We start from the raw sequence: 15,420 nt of genomic DNA on the forward strand, positions 1-15,420 counted from the left end.
GTTCTAGATTTTCTCACTCACTCGCTCACTCGCTGTTTCTATGAAAGATGCAGGGAGGAGAACAACTGGTAGCTCATTCCCGTCGCTATGGTCGTCTGTAAATGTACCCAGGCAAGGATCGTAGATTGGCAGATCCAGGACCGGACTGTCTATACCGAAGAACCGGCCAAGTTTTGGGAGGCCTGATCAAATCTCACAAGATCTCTCTCTCAGCATCCAGCGAGTTTGCATAGAGCAAGCACAGTTTTGCATTATCCTCCTATTGTTCTTACGCTTTTTTTTCCTGTAAAGAATGAAAACGAACAGAAAAATGGTCATGAGTTATATAAAATTCTCTCAACTATGCTTCGAAAATTTTCCACAGCGCCGCTGATTAGCCCACATCTGCCCAGATTTGTTTTTAATTGCCAGGATTTGTTCTTCGTCTCTAAACCTCAAGAACCCTAAAATCAGATGATTGCATGGATTCAATCCAGCTGGACGGCGACGGCCGCGAGCGCGATCTCCTCTCCAGTAAGAGCATCGGCTTGATCAACGCAGTCATTCATGGACGCGAAACGGGGCAGGCACGCCGCATTTTCGATTCCATGGATCGGCGCACCGCGGCGTCGTGGAACTGCGTCATCGGCGGCTACGCGCGGTGCGGCCATCGCGCTCCAGTTCTTTCCGCGGCTGCATGCCGAGGGGTTGGATCCAAACTTCCGGATCTTCGTCACGGCTCACCAGGCGTGTTCTTCACAGGCCGCTAGAGAAAAGGGGGTGAGAGATTTACAGGGGAGGACCATCAAGCTCAGGAGCCTCAAGAGAGGCTTGGCTCTTCATTCCCAGCTCCAGAGTGGTGGATTCTTGGTAGACAGGTTCGTGGCCGGCGCCCTGGTGGATTTCTATGGAAAGTGTGGCAGCGTGCTCTAGAGATTTTCCTGGCTGCCAAGTTGGGAACAAAGGACGTGGTTTTGTGGAGTGCCATGATCAGCGCTTGCTCGCAAGGAGGGGAAGACGAGCTAGCCTTGGAGCTCTTTGAGCTTATGCTTTTGGAAGATGGAGTGGAGGCGAATGCTCGGACTCTGGCGGCCGTGCTTGACGCTTGCACGAATCTGGGATGGCTGGACAGGGGCGGAGAGATTTACTCGAAGTTTGCAAGAACAGGGATGGGGATTTCGTCCAGCGTTTTTGTCTCCAACATGTATGCAAAGTGGGGCAGATTGCTGGATTGCTGGAGCGTTTTCGATGGGATGATAGAGCGGGATTTGGTCTCATGGAATGTTATGATCATGGGATATGCAAAAGGTGGCGAGGCCGAGCGAGCTCTCGAGTTATTCACGGCCATGCAAGCGTTAGACGTGGTCGTCAGCTCGAGGACTTTGGCGGCCTTTCTCCAGGTGTGCTTGGATATGGCCGAGAAGGAAGAGGCTCGGAAGACTCTTGAAAGTGGCGTCGCTGGAGAAGGTATTGGCTTTTCATTCCCGGTTTCTTGACAGGTTGGAAGACTCCAAGGAGTGAAACCGGACTCAGCAGGCTTTTGCATCGGCACTTAAGGCCTGTGGGGGTCTTGGAGCACTACAGGCTGGACAGACAATCCATCGTCTGATCGAAGAAGCTGGGGCCGAGAACTCTCCGGTGGTGGCAAACTCGCTCATAAGTTTCTACAGCAAGTGTGGTGACATCGTGGAATCTCCCCGAGTGTTCGATGGGTTGGACGTGTCTTGGAGTGCACTGATCGCAGGATACAGCCGTCAAGACGCGGTGTTTGGTCGACAAGGGGATGGAATACTTTCACGCTATGTGCTTGGACTATGGACTTAATCCGAGTGTGGAGCATGTAATCTCCATGGCTGATCTACTTGGACGTGCTAATCGGCTGTAGGATGCGCTTGCGGTGGTGGAAAGCCTGCCTGTGGAAGAGGTGTGCTCCAGGATATGGATGGCTTTGCTTGGGGCTTGTTCAATGTGGTGATTGGAAAGGTAGCCTTTGGTGCTCTATCAAAGGTTGACGATCAAGGTGATCAGGCTCAAACAATGAAAACTATGACAACCTTGAAGTGATTGGTACGCAATTAAATTTCTATGACTTTGGATTTATCTAACTCTTGTTGTTTTCTTTGCAGCTGGATCTTTGTGATGTCACTTCAAGACATGAAGTGTGAAAAGAGTTGGATCTTATGCTTAATTCCTGAAGCATGGGCTTGCTTCAAATAGCCAAGAGCCTCCTGTGAGACGAGCTCTCCAGGAAAGAGCACAGAAATACCGGGTGGATACGGGCACACGAGCTCAGCAGTCGCTAGACCCACTGCTTCATCAGCTTTATAGCAGTAAGTTTCTGCAAAGAATGCATCTCTTGGACTAACTAGTGCTTTCCATCCGTTTTTGTTACAATCAGACACTCAGGGTCTGGAATAAGAACCTATTGTCAATCTGGAAGAACTCGAAAGCTCTTGAAAGCCTTTGATAAGTTTCTCAATGTCGCTGCTGCTAGTGCCGGCTCCCATAGCAAAAGTTATGGAGTTCAGAAGAGGAAGCTCGGACACCACCTTGCATTTATCGCACAGAAAGCCATCAGCAAGGTTCCTGTGACTCCGAGCTCCCACAAACCAATGGTGATCCTAAGCTCATCAAAAATGGTATCAGCTTTGGCTGCCGAGCTCACATTTTCTCTATCAAGGACTCAAACTTGTGGATTTCTTTCAGGCGTCATCGAGCTGTGGAAGCCAGCTCCAGAGCTGTATCAAACGCTGGATGGTCATCGCTTGCTGCACAACTCATCTGGTCCCTTGCAGCATCAAGAGAGGCCAAGAGAAGGTAACTCGGACTGGAGCTTTGCAAGGTTCGAAGGCACTTGCTAATTGCTTTACAATCTTGCAGCCGCTCATAACAAGGAAGAGCATAGTGAGGCATTGCTCCAGCAAGAACCATGGCTGAGAATGTGGGCGTTCCTGGGGAGGATTGAAACGTCTCCGCGCTTGCAGCAGCTCATCACCGCCGCTTGAATTCCACACGTAGAGCCGTTTACCAAGAACCACGAATACCCGGCTCCGAAAAGCTCCGCAGTCATTTGCTGCGCTTTGGCTATGGCTTCTTGTGGCCAGGCCTGGCAGCTCCGGGAAGAGTTGAGCTCCGAGAAGCTTGGAAATCGAAGCCTGAGAAGTGAAACGCAGTGACACGCTTCTCTTGAGAGCTTCAAGCAATGAGGGGAGCAGTAACGGAGGATGATTGTTGAGCACCGTCGTCGGCATAGCCATCCACGCCATGAATCGCTCAAGCACGAATACTTGATACACGATGTTGTTTCAGGAATGCGAGACCCACAAATTTTCATCCAGCGACACAAAAGTCATGTGATAGAATAACTCAAGCTGAAACTTAGTCTTTTGTAATATCGATCAGAATCGAACCCGAAACGTATGCCTTGAGAAACCGAGGTCCTAACTGACTGGTCTAAGTTGTTTTAGTGAGCTAGCGAACCAGAACAAGGGCTACTTAAAGAGCAAGATTTTTCCCTAAAAGTCCTTGTTGATTGGACCCTTCGGCATCGAACCCGGGTCTTGTACAACGGTTTACCTCTACACTTACCTGATAGCCATCATCTCAGCAACCGGGCTCCGATAATAAAATAACAATACCATTGACTTGAACCATTAGTAAATTTTGAATTTGCATTCTCGCTGCTCGAGCGCCCTAGCAAGAAGCCCTTCCCGGATTTGGGAGTTAGGAGGACGGGATCTCGTGCTCGATTGCGGCTCAATCACTTTGCCTCTGTTCGAAGCCCCGGCCTCAACCTGGTGGGATATTATTCAAGCGAGTGTGGAAATGTTGAGTGGCTCGCAAGTTCACTCTGGTGGTTGATCGTGAGATCCACACAACCCATTTTTTCTCTTCCACAGAGCAAGGTCTGTTGAAACTTAATCACCCTTCTTTCTTGCTCTTTTGCTGGCCCAGAAAGAAGTAGTAATAACGCATGGATTGTGATCCACAGATGTTCCGAAACCTGGGCTGCTGTTAGCCGCAACTCAACCGTCTTCAAGATCGAATAGCTCCGAAACATTCGACTAGTGGACACAATTTACACATACTCCCGTTGCCCGGATCGTTTTTCAGTTTGACCATGATGGCCACATTTCATGGTACTATTTGGCCATTACGAATTAAAAGGATTGATATCGATTCTCGACCTATGATCTTGGTTTCTTTCCCTGGGTACTGATTGAAAGAAATGGCATAGCACTTGGGCGGTAAAACTAAACCATTTTGCAAAATAAATATTAGATACAATAAGGCATATACTTAACTAGTAGCGGGCCTGAGCTTACCCTGGCGTGCGTGGGGAAACTCAAATCTGAATAGAGGCAATAGACCATCGACACCGAATTCAGGAAGGCCACCGGCATCAGCCACCACCTCTGCTCTGACTAGAGCTCCCTCGATGAGAAACATGCGTCTGTCGGTACACTACGGACTCGGTCTGCAGACTCGTTTCCGAAAAAGCTTACTATCGCCAAGAATCAAAACATGAAAGTTAGAAAACACAGACAATCTGATTGAAAAACTACATGGCAGATGATGAAGTTCGTGAAGCGGCTCAATATCGTAATTGTCGAAGTGAATAGTCACTGGCAACCCTTCTAGCATTTTCTTGCAGCGGACAGATGTTTAGCTGACCAGCAAATAGGGCCTTTTCAGCTTGGCAGATTGTGTTCTTGAGGAAGGAGGCCTTGCCTCTTCGGGATCACGATGATACATCCTGCCAATCTGCAAAAATCAAGACCTGTATAGTAAATCTGAATAGCAAAAGAAAGGGCAATATTACGAGTGACATGTTCAGCTGCCTTCCCATCTCCATCCCAAACTCTCTGAAGGAATAACAGATTCTGGAGCTTGAAATAATGCCTCTGGGAGCATGGACTCATACCCTTTTGGATTAACTAAGAGTTTTATTAGATTAGTTTTTTGAACCACTATAAAAATAGGGTTTTGAGGATTTTGTACTCAAATTGTTGTATACGAACCATTTTTTCTTCTCTATTATTTTAGTATTTCATTAATAATTTTATCTTCTTTTGACGACAATGAATTATAATCCATTATCAATCTTTTGAAATTTTGTTATGGAAAATGATAAGCTTTCTTGTAATAGAAGTGTTGAAGCATGGAGCCAAAGGGATTTTACCAGCCTTTAGAAGATGCTAGATTATGTATTATTTGACCATTTATCTCTATCTAAAAGAGGAATTAAAAGCTTCAAATTCAAGAAGTGAGGAAAGAGTATGTAGGATTTCAAAAGAAATTAATTGAGTGCATAGAAGATATATTTGTAATTTCAGGGAAATGTGTGACTTTGTACAACTTTTATGTGTGCTTATTTAACAATCTAATGCTTTAAATAGAACTTTAAACAAGGTTTGTCCTCATTACAAAAGAATTAAAGTTTAATTATAGGATATCCTAGAATATACATGAATATTCTAGGAAGCAAATAAAAAATTCTTGGTCAAAAACTTTAAGTGTTCTTCTGCTAGATTTAAGAATTAGCATAAATACCTAAGTTTAACTAATTTTTAGTAGTGGTATTAATACTTTTAAAAATATATTTTAAAGTATAAATAGACTCTAAAATTGTTAGATATGAGCATTAATATTAATATTTTATTTAACCAAATGCATGCTATAGTAGACATAGAAGGCATAAAATCTTTTTGACAGATCAATTTTTCAATATGGTCTTAAATATTTGTTTCATCTTTGAAATATTAGCTTTAATTTTACCTATATTTAGTCAGCAACCACCACCACCACATAGATATCCCCCTCAGCCTGTAACCATTTTTGTTGCAAGATTAAATGCCATATCTTTATTGGAGTTCAATGAAGTTATAAATTCAATTGATACTTATATTTATTCTACTTATACTCATGATGGAATATTTGGAATTGGAAGTAATTCTATTGTAGTCACTTTAAATCGAAACTTAGTCAGAATCTCATTTCACATCGTTGCCCCACTTTTTATGGGTGGGATTTGTGTGGCTGATCCGTCTATACCAATTGGCTTCCCCTCGTATATTGTGCGACAAGCATTTATATCTATTAGAAATCAAATAGTTACAGATGCTACAGTTATTTCTTACAGAACAAGAGTAAGTTTTTATGCAGAGATACGCACAGAATTTATGAATTTTGCAATAGCCTATGAACTAATAAGACTACAAACTGATTTACAATACAGTAGTAGTTATCATCTGAAAATACCAGATAGTATTTATCATGAAGATCATGATATAAGTGATTGTTGGAGCTTTGGATTTTCTCTTATAAGCAACAATAATAAAGTTCCAGGATCATATCTTCCAGCTGGAAATAGTTTAAACTCCATAAATGGGTTATACAGGCTCACCATACAACCTAATGATTGCAAACTAGTATTAGTTAATAAAAGAGATGGTGTGATCTTGTGGAGTAGTAGTCATTCTTATGAGCCTGTTGTTGGATGTTTTGCACATCTTCAACATAATGGGAAGCTTGTCATAAAAAGCACTGCAAATAATATTTTTTGGGAGACTGATGTAGAATGTAGATTGAAAGATTGTTTTATAATTGCAAGTCTTGTGGTAAAAGGGGAAGGGACTGTATTCATTTATAACTTAGAAACTCAAATAGTGTTATGGAAAGCTATCTAGTAAAAGTTGTAGAATATTGTCAAGTATCTAGAGACTAAACTTAAATATTGCGACGTTTTAAGAAAGGATTACCATAATTCAAATAACCAACAGCCCAACCAATTGCTCAGATCTAAATGACTAAGATAAAGCATACAGATTTTCAGTTGGTGGCACTCAAATTTTATATTAATTTTTCAGAAAGAGTAGTTTCGTAATATGGTTTAGCGTGGCAAACAAAAGAAACATTTTGAAAAGATGCATGGGAATATACTCTCGCATTTGGAGATAGGGTTATGGCGGCCTCCTCTTTCGTTTGCTCGCCTTCCAGCGTCTTCGCTAGGCCTCCTCCCACTACCGCTAGCGCTGGAGGTCTGTGCTCGGCTTTCAGGGGCCTCAGCTTGGCCAGGCACCATTCTTTCACTCCAATCAAGCAGCAGCAGAGCATTTCTCGCGTCGCTACCACGGTCAGCAAGCTCAAGACTCACAAGGTCCGTGTCGAATCTCTCTCTTGTTTAGAGAAGCGCTTGAGAAACGCTGCTTTGATTGCTTCTCTAGGCCTCAGCAAAGCGTTTCAAGGTGACTGGAGGCGGCATTTTGATGCGCAGGAGGGCTGGCAAGCAGCATCTCTTGGTGAAGAAGAATTCCAAGCGTAGAAAGCGCCTCTCGAAACTGGTTCGCTACGAAAAACTTCGCTCTCTTCTCGATTGAGACGCTCATGCCATCTTCCTTCTCTCCAGGTTCCGGTGAAAAGGAGCGACTACACAGGCATCGTACGAGCCTGCCCCTACATGAAAGTAAAGAGGTGAGAGCTCCCAAAAATCGTTTTTTTCTCGAGCATCTGGAGACCATTCCTTCCTTTTTCCAGGAGAAACCTCTTGCGCTCGGCAAGGAGAGCTCTTACTCCGGCAGTAGCAGCACCATCGCCACCACCACCACCATCAAGCGATCAAGACACGCCGTCGGCTTAGCCTCCGTAAGCTATTCTCCTGAAAGATGTTTGCCAGGAGCACGTAACCAGCCGAGTCCTTTGGACTCAAATCCATCACACTCTTGGCCGCCAGTGTCCCATGGTTGAGTTGCTTGAAGCTGCTGCAAGCTCCAAGCAGCGATCTCCACTCCAGAACATCCGGCTCAAAAGGCATGCTGATGATCAGATCCCTCGCGTCTTGCACGTATCCCCCGCGGCTCAACAGGTCCACCATGCACGAGAAGTGCTGCTTCGCGGGCTTGAGACCATAATCCTGGCTCATCGACACAAAGCAGCACCTCCCAGCGTAAACTCTTCCAAAGTGAGCGCAAGCCAAGAGATGGACGATGAAGCACACCGGATCCGGCCTCTCCACCGTCACCATCTCGTCCACGACACGAAAGACTTGGTCGAATCTCCCGTTCAAAGCGCTCACCACCAGCATTGCGCTCCATGCTACCGAGTCACGACTGGGCATACCATCGAACATCCTCTTGGCGACGCCGATATGCCCGTTCTGCCCATAGCCGGCTAGCACCGCCGTCCACGACACGATGTCCCACTCGGGCATCTCCCTGAGCAAAACGCTAGATTCCAAAAGATGCCCGTTTTGGGCATATGCTGCCGCCATGGAACTCCAAGCCACTGTGTCCCTCTCGGGCATGGTGTCAAAGACACACTTTGCTTCCTCTACATGGCCTGCCCGAGCATACGCCGATAAGAGAGCCGACCATGAAACAATATCCTGCTCGGGCAGAGCATCAAAGCTTTCCTTTGCGTGTGCGAGATCCCCAGAAGCAGTATATGCAGCAAGCATGGCAGTCCCACTGATGGAGTCGTGCTCGGCCATGGCATCAAACACCAACTTTGCCTCGTCAAATCTAGACGCCGACGAGAAGAGCTTGAGCATCTCGGTGGCCTGGATCAAGCTCCAATGCGGCATCTCCTGGAGCAAAACTTTTGCCTCATCGACGTCTTGAGCATGGATCAAGCCTGCCAGCATCGTGTCGCTCGATTTGGAGTCTCTCTGTGGCATGTCCTCGAAGACCCTCTTGGCATCGTCGATCCGGCCGTGCCAAGCGTAGAGCCCGATCATCACGTTGGACGAGACGGCATCCCACTGGGGCAAGGATTTCACAAACATAAGCTCCGCTTCGTCCGCGAAGCCATTCGCAGCAAACGAGGAAAGCATTGCTGTGTTTGCCACCATGTCTCTCTCTGGAAGCCCATCAAAGAGAGCCTTGGCCTCGGCAACACGACCGCTGTGAGCATAGACTCCCAGCATTGCTGTTGACGATACCAGATTTCGAACTGGCATTTCAGCGAAGAGTTCTTGAGCTTCCTCCACGAAACCATGCTCGGCATAAGCACCCAGCATTACATTCCAAGAGACTGGGCATCGGAGTGGGATCTCATGAAACAGCTTTGCCGCTTCAACAAGATGCCCGTTTTGGGCATATGCAGAAAGGAGTGTGTTCCAGCAGACGAGATTGCGTTCCGGCATGTTATCAAACAAATATTTTGCTTGATCTGCATTACCATTTTGCGCTAGAGCTGCAAGCATTGTGCTCCAGGTGATCAAGTTTCTCTGAGGCATGATACTGAAGATTTTCTTCGCGATAGGTATATGCCCATTCTGGGCATATGCAGCCATCATCGCATTCCAGGCTATAAGATCTAGCTTGGGCATTTGATCAAAAATTCTTCTAGCTTCTTTAAGTCGCCCGTGTTCCGCGTACGCCACCAAGAGAGAAGTCCATGACACCAAATTCCTCGTTTCCATGGCATCAAACACTCGTTTAGCCTCGTCCAGATGCCCGGATTGGGCATATGCTGATACCATGACAGTCCACGAGAAAAGTAGCCTCTCCGGCATGGCATCAAAAATCCCCCGCGCGTTCTCGAGCTGCCGGTCCCGGGCATAGGCGGCCAACATGAGCTCCCAGGTGAAAGAGTTCCTGGCGTCCATGGCGTTGAAGATCTTGCGTGCCCGCTGCGGGCATCCACACCGCCCATACATCTCAATGAGCTTGTTGGAGAAGAACACGTCCCCGGGCGTGTGCAAGTGCTGGATTCGTATATGAATATCTTTCGCCCGGGTGAGGCTGTGGCAGGATTGCATGAGTCGAATGCCCTCCTCCCGCTCCATCGCTTCATGGTCTGCGTGAATCCAAGGCTTGCCTCACGAAAAACGATGGGAATCCTGGAAGAAATACAGCGCCAGTTTTGCAGCTCTTGCGGCTGGCGTTTGCGAAGCGTACAAGCATTCGCGTGGAGACAGCCCTAGTCAACGCGTTTGAATAGAGAGGATATTCGTAGAATCTAAAGGATAGCCTATATACAACAAAACAAAGAAAATTTAAGATTTGATTAAATATAATTATTAGGACATTAAAAAAATTAAAACTGTGAGGGCCAAGTGTACGGCTACGATGCCGTATACTAATATTAGCGTAGTGGATTTTGGTAGCCGTCGGATTGGTTTCAATCCGGACCACTCGCTCCTGTATATAAGCTAGGGTTTTTGGGTTAATTGATATGCACATTTCTGTATTCCCTTTCCATATTCCATGCACTCACATTGGTCGAGTTGAGGGGCACCTTTGATTGTCCCTGGGGAGTGCTTGGATTTGGGATTTCAGTTTAGATCTAGCTTTTGCATTGTCTAGATCTAGCTTTTTCCATTTCCTTTCTTTTGTTCTTTCCTTTCAGGATTTTGGTTTAGATTTAGCTTTTTGCATTGTCTAGATCTACCATTTCTTTCTAGCTTTTTGTCATTTCTCTTCTTTTGCTCTTTCTTTCTCATTTATTTTCATGGCCGATCCGCAATCTCCTCCTTTGACTCTAGAGCAGCAGTTGGTTCAATTGCTTGATGCTATGCGCCTGCAATTGAACAACCAAACTCAGTTGATGGCGGCGTTCACGGCACATGGTACAACTCCTCCTGCTTTTGGTGCCAATCCTCGCGTTCGGCCGGAGTTCTTTCGTGGGAATCCTGAGGATGATGTGTACCATTGGTTCGATCACTTCACGGTGATTGCCACATATCATTCTTGGGATGATGCTCGGCGTTTGCGTGAGTTCCCCACATGTCTTCAAGGGACGGCATTGCAGTGGTACAATGGATTGAGCGTAGCTACTCGTGGCGATTGGAGTGTTCTTCCGGACGTCTTCAAACGCGCCTTCGGACACGCCGACGATTGTGATGATGCCTTCCAACAATTGCATCGTCTTCGCCAAGGACCATCTGAGTCGGTGATGCAATTTGGCGTTCGTTTCCGAAGTCTTTTGCTTCGTGCGGAGCCAAATATGTCGGAGCGGATCAAGCTAGGAATGCTGTGGCCAGCACTTCGTCAAGATCTTGTCGGACTTGTGCATGCACTTGCTCCTGCCACTCTTGACGATGCTCTTCGCTTGGCACAACGTTATGAGACGTCGCCTCTTCCACTTCTTGCTACACGTCCTTCAGCTCCACTTCCTATGAGTGATGGTCCTGTTCCCATGGAGGTTGATGCTGCTGCTACTCGAGTCCAAGGACAAGGGCGAGGACGTGGTCGTGGCCGTGACATTCGTTGCTGGGCGTGTGATGAAGTTGGTCATACTTATCGGCGTTGTCGGCGCTTTCCGGATTGGCAACCTCCATTTCCTGGGTGGAGACCTTGGCGTCAGCAATGTCCTGTTGGTGCTGCTGTGGTGGAAGGTTTGGATACCGAGGTGCATTCGGGAAACGAGGAGTCGCGCGAGTAATGGAGGGACCTTGCGCGAATAAGTTAGTGACCCCTCCATCTTTCTTTCGGGAGTATCATCAAGGGGTTCACTCGGCACCGGTTCATCCAGTGTTTACTTTCCAAGCTCGTTTTTATAACAAGAGGTCTCCTATTCTTCTCTCCGTGTTGGTTAATACAGGTTCGAGTTTATCTTCTATTGCTCGACCTGTTGCCACACGTTGTCGTCTACACTTGCGTCGTGCGGCGGATCCAGTTTTCATTCTTTATGGCAACAACCGTACACATGCATGTGCACGAGATGAGGCGGACCTGGTTGTGCGTGTGGGCGATCTCGAGCTTGAGTTGCAGTCGTTGCGGGTGGTGCCGAGTCAAGCTTTTGACCTCATTCTTGGTATGGATTGGTTGCAGCACAATCATGCCAAGTGTGACTTTGAGGCTTTTCCCCCTTGTCTCATACTTCCTTATGTTTCATCCATTCCTCTCACTTCTGTACCTCTTCGTCCCTCTACTTCTACCTCTGCTTCCATTACTTTTGTTCCCCCATTATTTCCTCTTGTGTTTCCATCTTGTTCTGCTCTTCCCTTTTCCGATCCCTCCGATGATCTTTGTGTTGCAGCTGTTGATCAGCTCATGAAGGAGTATTCTGATCTCTTTGAATTTGACCTATCGTCTGGGGCCAAGATTGCCACACGTCATCCCATTCCCACCGGGGATGCTCGTTGTAAGGAACCGACTCCCCGAGATGTCGTAGGCTAAAGGATCCCCAAAAGCTTGACCGAAGTGACAAAGAGTTCATCGGATGGGACCAAGTCGAGGATAGAGTCCGGAATCGAGTCCGAGACCGACTCGGGGACCGAGTTCGAGTCCGAGTTCGAGACCGAGTTCGAGACGGAGTCCGAGATCCGAAATCGGGTCCAAGACCGAGTCCGAGGTCGAGTCCGAGGTCGGGTCCGAGATCGGGTCCGAGATCGAGTCCGTGATCGAGTCCGAACCCGAATCCGAAGTCGGATCCGAAATCGGGTCCGAGATCGAGCCAGAGACTAAGTCCAAATACTAATACGGGTCAAGGGGTGAAAGCCCAAAGCGTGCGTCTCCCAGGGGGGGGGGGCTGCAGGGGGTTCCAAAAGTATAGTAGGGATAGTGAGGTCCAGGAACCAGTTTTGAAGGGACTCTCCAGTTGGGCTTCCAAACCGACTTGAGGTTGGGACTGGGACCGAGGGGCCTTGGGTGGGAGTGAGCATGGACTTGGCTGGTGCCGGAGGGGCCATCCAAGGAAGTGCTCAAGAGCAGCTCTCACTCCCGAAAGGGAAACCGATTGCGGTGCTCCCGGCTCATGTGGAGTGGTGCCCCACTTGAGTACCATGCGGCTCATTGGTCCTCGCCCTTCCTAGGGGCTTGGGCCTTCCTTCGGGATGGAAGTGGGGGGCGAGAGGTACCCATACCGGGCCGCTAGGCCACGGTGTTTCACCCCGGCGTCCCGAAGCAAGTGTTGCACTCAAGACTTGGGATTTAGAGGGTCCCATGATCAAGTCTTGTGGTACCAAGGGATGTTAGGAATCTGGAAGCTTGGTGTGCTTGGCTGCTTGTGCTTGCGGGGAGTGTAGCCGAACCTTAAGTCCAGTCTAACCCAGGGAGGGGGATTGGGAGTGATTTGGGTATCCATGGAAGGATGGCTAACACTCCGTTGCTCGTGCAGTGAGTAGCTGAAACCAAGTAGGAGCTGGTACCATAGGCGAGAACCTTGGCGAGGGAACTTAGCAAAAGCCAAGGCAGTGTTGGACGGATAGGCGAGGTAAGCTGGCAAAGTGGAAAGGAAAAATTTGTGGCTTACAATTTGGTATCGGAGCCTTCTCCTCAGTTCTAGCGAAGGATAGAGGCGGATTGCTGGGAGATGGCAAGGGTAGGGCGTAAGCGAACCCAGGCGGAGACAGAACCTCCGCCAGAGCTGGAGCCTCCGGTCGAACAAGAGGCTATGGATGAGGAATCCTTGCATGAGGAGGACTCTAGTGAGGAAACTTCCAAACAGGAGTCCGGTGGCGAGGTTCGGTCGTCCAAGGCTCGATTGGACGTTCTAGAAGGTCAATTGGCGCAGACCAATGCCCTGCTGGAGACTCTCGTACGCAAGCTAAAGCGTGACGAGAAACGGAAGAAAAGGCGAAAGACTGCGGATGCTGGCAGCGCAGAAGGTGCGGACCCTTCGGCAGGGATTGAGGCAAAACCAGACAAGGTCGAACAGACCGAAGTGGAATCAGTCCCTCAGGCAGTTCCCAAGTACAAACCAAAGCCCCCACCGGTGTTCAAGGGAGTGAACGACTATAAGGTTGTGGAGGATTGGTTTTACGATATGGAGGACTACTTCCGAGCGTTACGGTTACCGAGCTCGGAGAAGGTCCCATGTGCAAAACCATACTTGGCAGATAATGCCAAGTCTTGGTGGAGAACAACGGAGGCCAACGAAGGACCGGTGGCCACCTGGGACATGATGAAGGCGAGGATCCGCGCGACATACGTTCCTCTGAATGCCACTCTGCATCTGAGAGATGAGCTGAGTAGGCTGAAGCAGACTGGAACCATCCAGGAATATGTGAATGGGTTCATGGCAAAGAGGATACTTGTCACGGACATGGGGGATATGGATGCGTTCCATGCCTTTATATCAGGTTTGCAAACCTGGGCTCGCGGTGAGGTGATGCGCTGGAACCCGACCAACTACAAGGAAGCATTGGATGCGGCCATCAAGGTGCATTTCAATGATAACCTGCGAAAGGGGAACACGACGGGGTTGGGATCCACGTTTCACAAAGGGGCCAAACCGAGGGGAACATATAGCAGGGGGAAATTCAAGAAGAGTTTCTCTAAGAATGAGTCCTCGGGATTTCGGAAAGGCAAATCCGGTGGCCAGCGAGCAAGTACGTGGGGGAGTCAAGCGAAAAGAGACAAACCCACGGATAAGAAGGTCAAGTCATATAGCAGCGTGGGAAACAACGTATGCTATAACTGCGGTGAAGCGGGACACTTTTCGAGGGAATGTCCCTACCCGAAGAAGGCCAGAGCCAATATGGCCATCAAGTCGGGCGAAGTCCAAAATGAGGTATGTGATCCAGTCCCTAACTCAAAGTTACTCATTACACGAGCAACTTTGGTAGAGAGTCGTTCGCGACATCTACTAGCCCTCCGAGGGAAGCTCGGAGGTAGCTTTGTTAAGATCCTTATTGACACGGGTGCTTCGGATAATTTTGTGGCTGCAGACATAGTCCGGCAAGCCGGACTAACGGTGCAGCGGCTAGGCGAACCAAGGACTATAGAGTTTGTTCAAGGTAGCCAAAGCACCGATGAGGTACTTCGACAAGCGAAAGTCGAAGTAGGGACATGGAAGGTAGACATGGATTTCACCGTGTTGGACATGGCGGGATTTGACGTGATCTTCGGAATGGATTGGTTCAATCGGTTCGTGGTAGCCCTACATGGACAAGGTAGGAACCTTGTGGTACTGGCGAATGCCCAAGGAAGAAGATCTAGGGTGGAAGCCCAGGATCTAAAGGTAGGGCAAAGCAAGGCCAAAGAATCCTGCTTAAACCTGGTGTCCACGAGAGGACAACTCACTAAAGGAACTAAGGCAGCCTTTTTGTGCTTACTCTCGGTGAAGAGTGACAAAAAGACAAGAACGGAAGAAGTGCCTTTAGTGATCCAGCGGGTGTTGGACCAATTCCAGGATACCATGCCGGAGGAGCTACCGGCGGGGCTGCCCCCAGCACGACCGATAGAACATAAGATTGAGCTGGTCGAGGGTGCTGAGGCAGTGGTTCGTCCCCCTTATCGTTTGAACGAAAAAGAACTCAAGGAGCTCAAGTGCCAACTAGAGGAGTTGGTGGACAAAGGGTATGTTAGGTTGAGCAAGTCGCCGTATGGGGCGCCGGTGTTATTTGTGAAAAAGAAAGATGGATCTATGCGCATGTGCATAGACTACCGCTTGCTCAACAAGTATACAAAGAAGAACAAGTACCCTTTGCCAAGGATTGAGGACCTGTTCGATAGGTTGGGAAAGGCAAAATACTTCTCGAGGATTGACCTAAGG

The 15,420-nt window shown here is 48.1% G+C and overlaps 3 protein-coding genes and 1 pseudogene across 3 annotated transcripts; 2 read left to right on the forward strand and 2 right to left on the reverse strand.

Moving 5' to 3' along the window:
- Positions 1-461: 461 nt before the first annotated feature.
- Positions 462-2,043, forward strand: LOC112349450 (pentatricopeptide repeat-containing protein At5g16860-like). Its single transcript, XM_024683894.1, has 4 exons — positions 462-686; positions 858-1,466; positions 1,564-1,750; positions 1,865-2,043. Exons 1-4 carry the CDS (start codon positions 462-464, stop codon positions 2,041-2,043), a joined length of 1,200 nt encoding a protein of 399 aa, XP_024539662.1.
- A 67-nt stretch (positions 2,044-2,110) lies between these two features.
- LOC112349451 lies at positions 2,111-3,578 on the reverse strand (annotated as a pseudogene).
- A 3,236-nt stretch (positions 3,579-6,814) lies between these two features.
- LOC9659786 lies at positions 6,815-7,697 on the forward strand. Its single transcript, XM_002978829.2, has 4 exons — positions 6,815-7,138; positions 7,206-7,322; positions 7,388-7,452; positions 7,516-7,697. The coding sequence occupies exons 1-4, from the start codon at positions 6,944-6,946 to the stop codon at positions 7,616-7,618; spliced, it is 480 nt and encodes a 159-aa protein (XP_002978875.1). The 5' UTR covers positions 6,815-6,943; the 3' UTR covers positions 7,619-7,697.
- On the reverse strand, positions 7,629-9,766 carry LOC112349452 (pentatricopeptide repeat-containing protein At4g02750-like). Its single transcript, XM_024683896.1, has 3 exons — positions 9,383-9,766; positions 7,823-9,253; positions 7,629-7,739 (listed from the first exon to the last, which is right to left on the reverse strand). Exons 1-3 carry the CDS (start codon positions 9,764-9,766, stop codon positions 7,629-7,631), a joined length of 1,926 nt encoding a protein of 641 aa, XP_024539664.1.
- Between the last annotated feature and the right edge of the window lie 5,654 nt (positions 9,767-15,420).

This window comes from Selaginella moellendorffii, unplaced genomic scaffold (genome assembly GCF_000143415.4).
Source record: "Selaginella moellendorffii unplaced genomic scaffold, v1.0 SELMOscaffold_39, whole genome shotgun sequence".
NCBI lineage: Eukaryota > Viridiplantae > Streptophyta > Lycopodiopsida > Selaginellales > Selaginellaceae > Selaginella > Selaginella moellendorffii.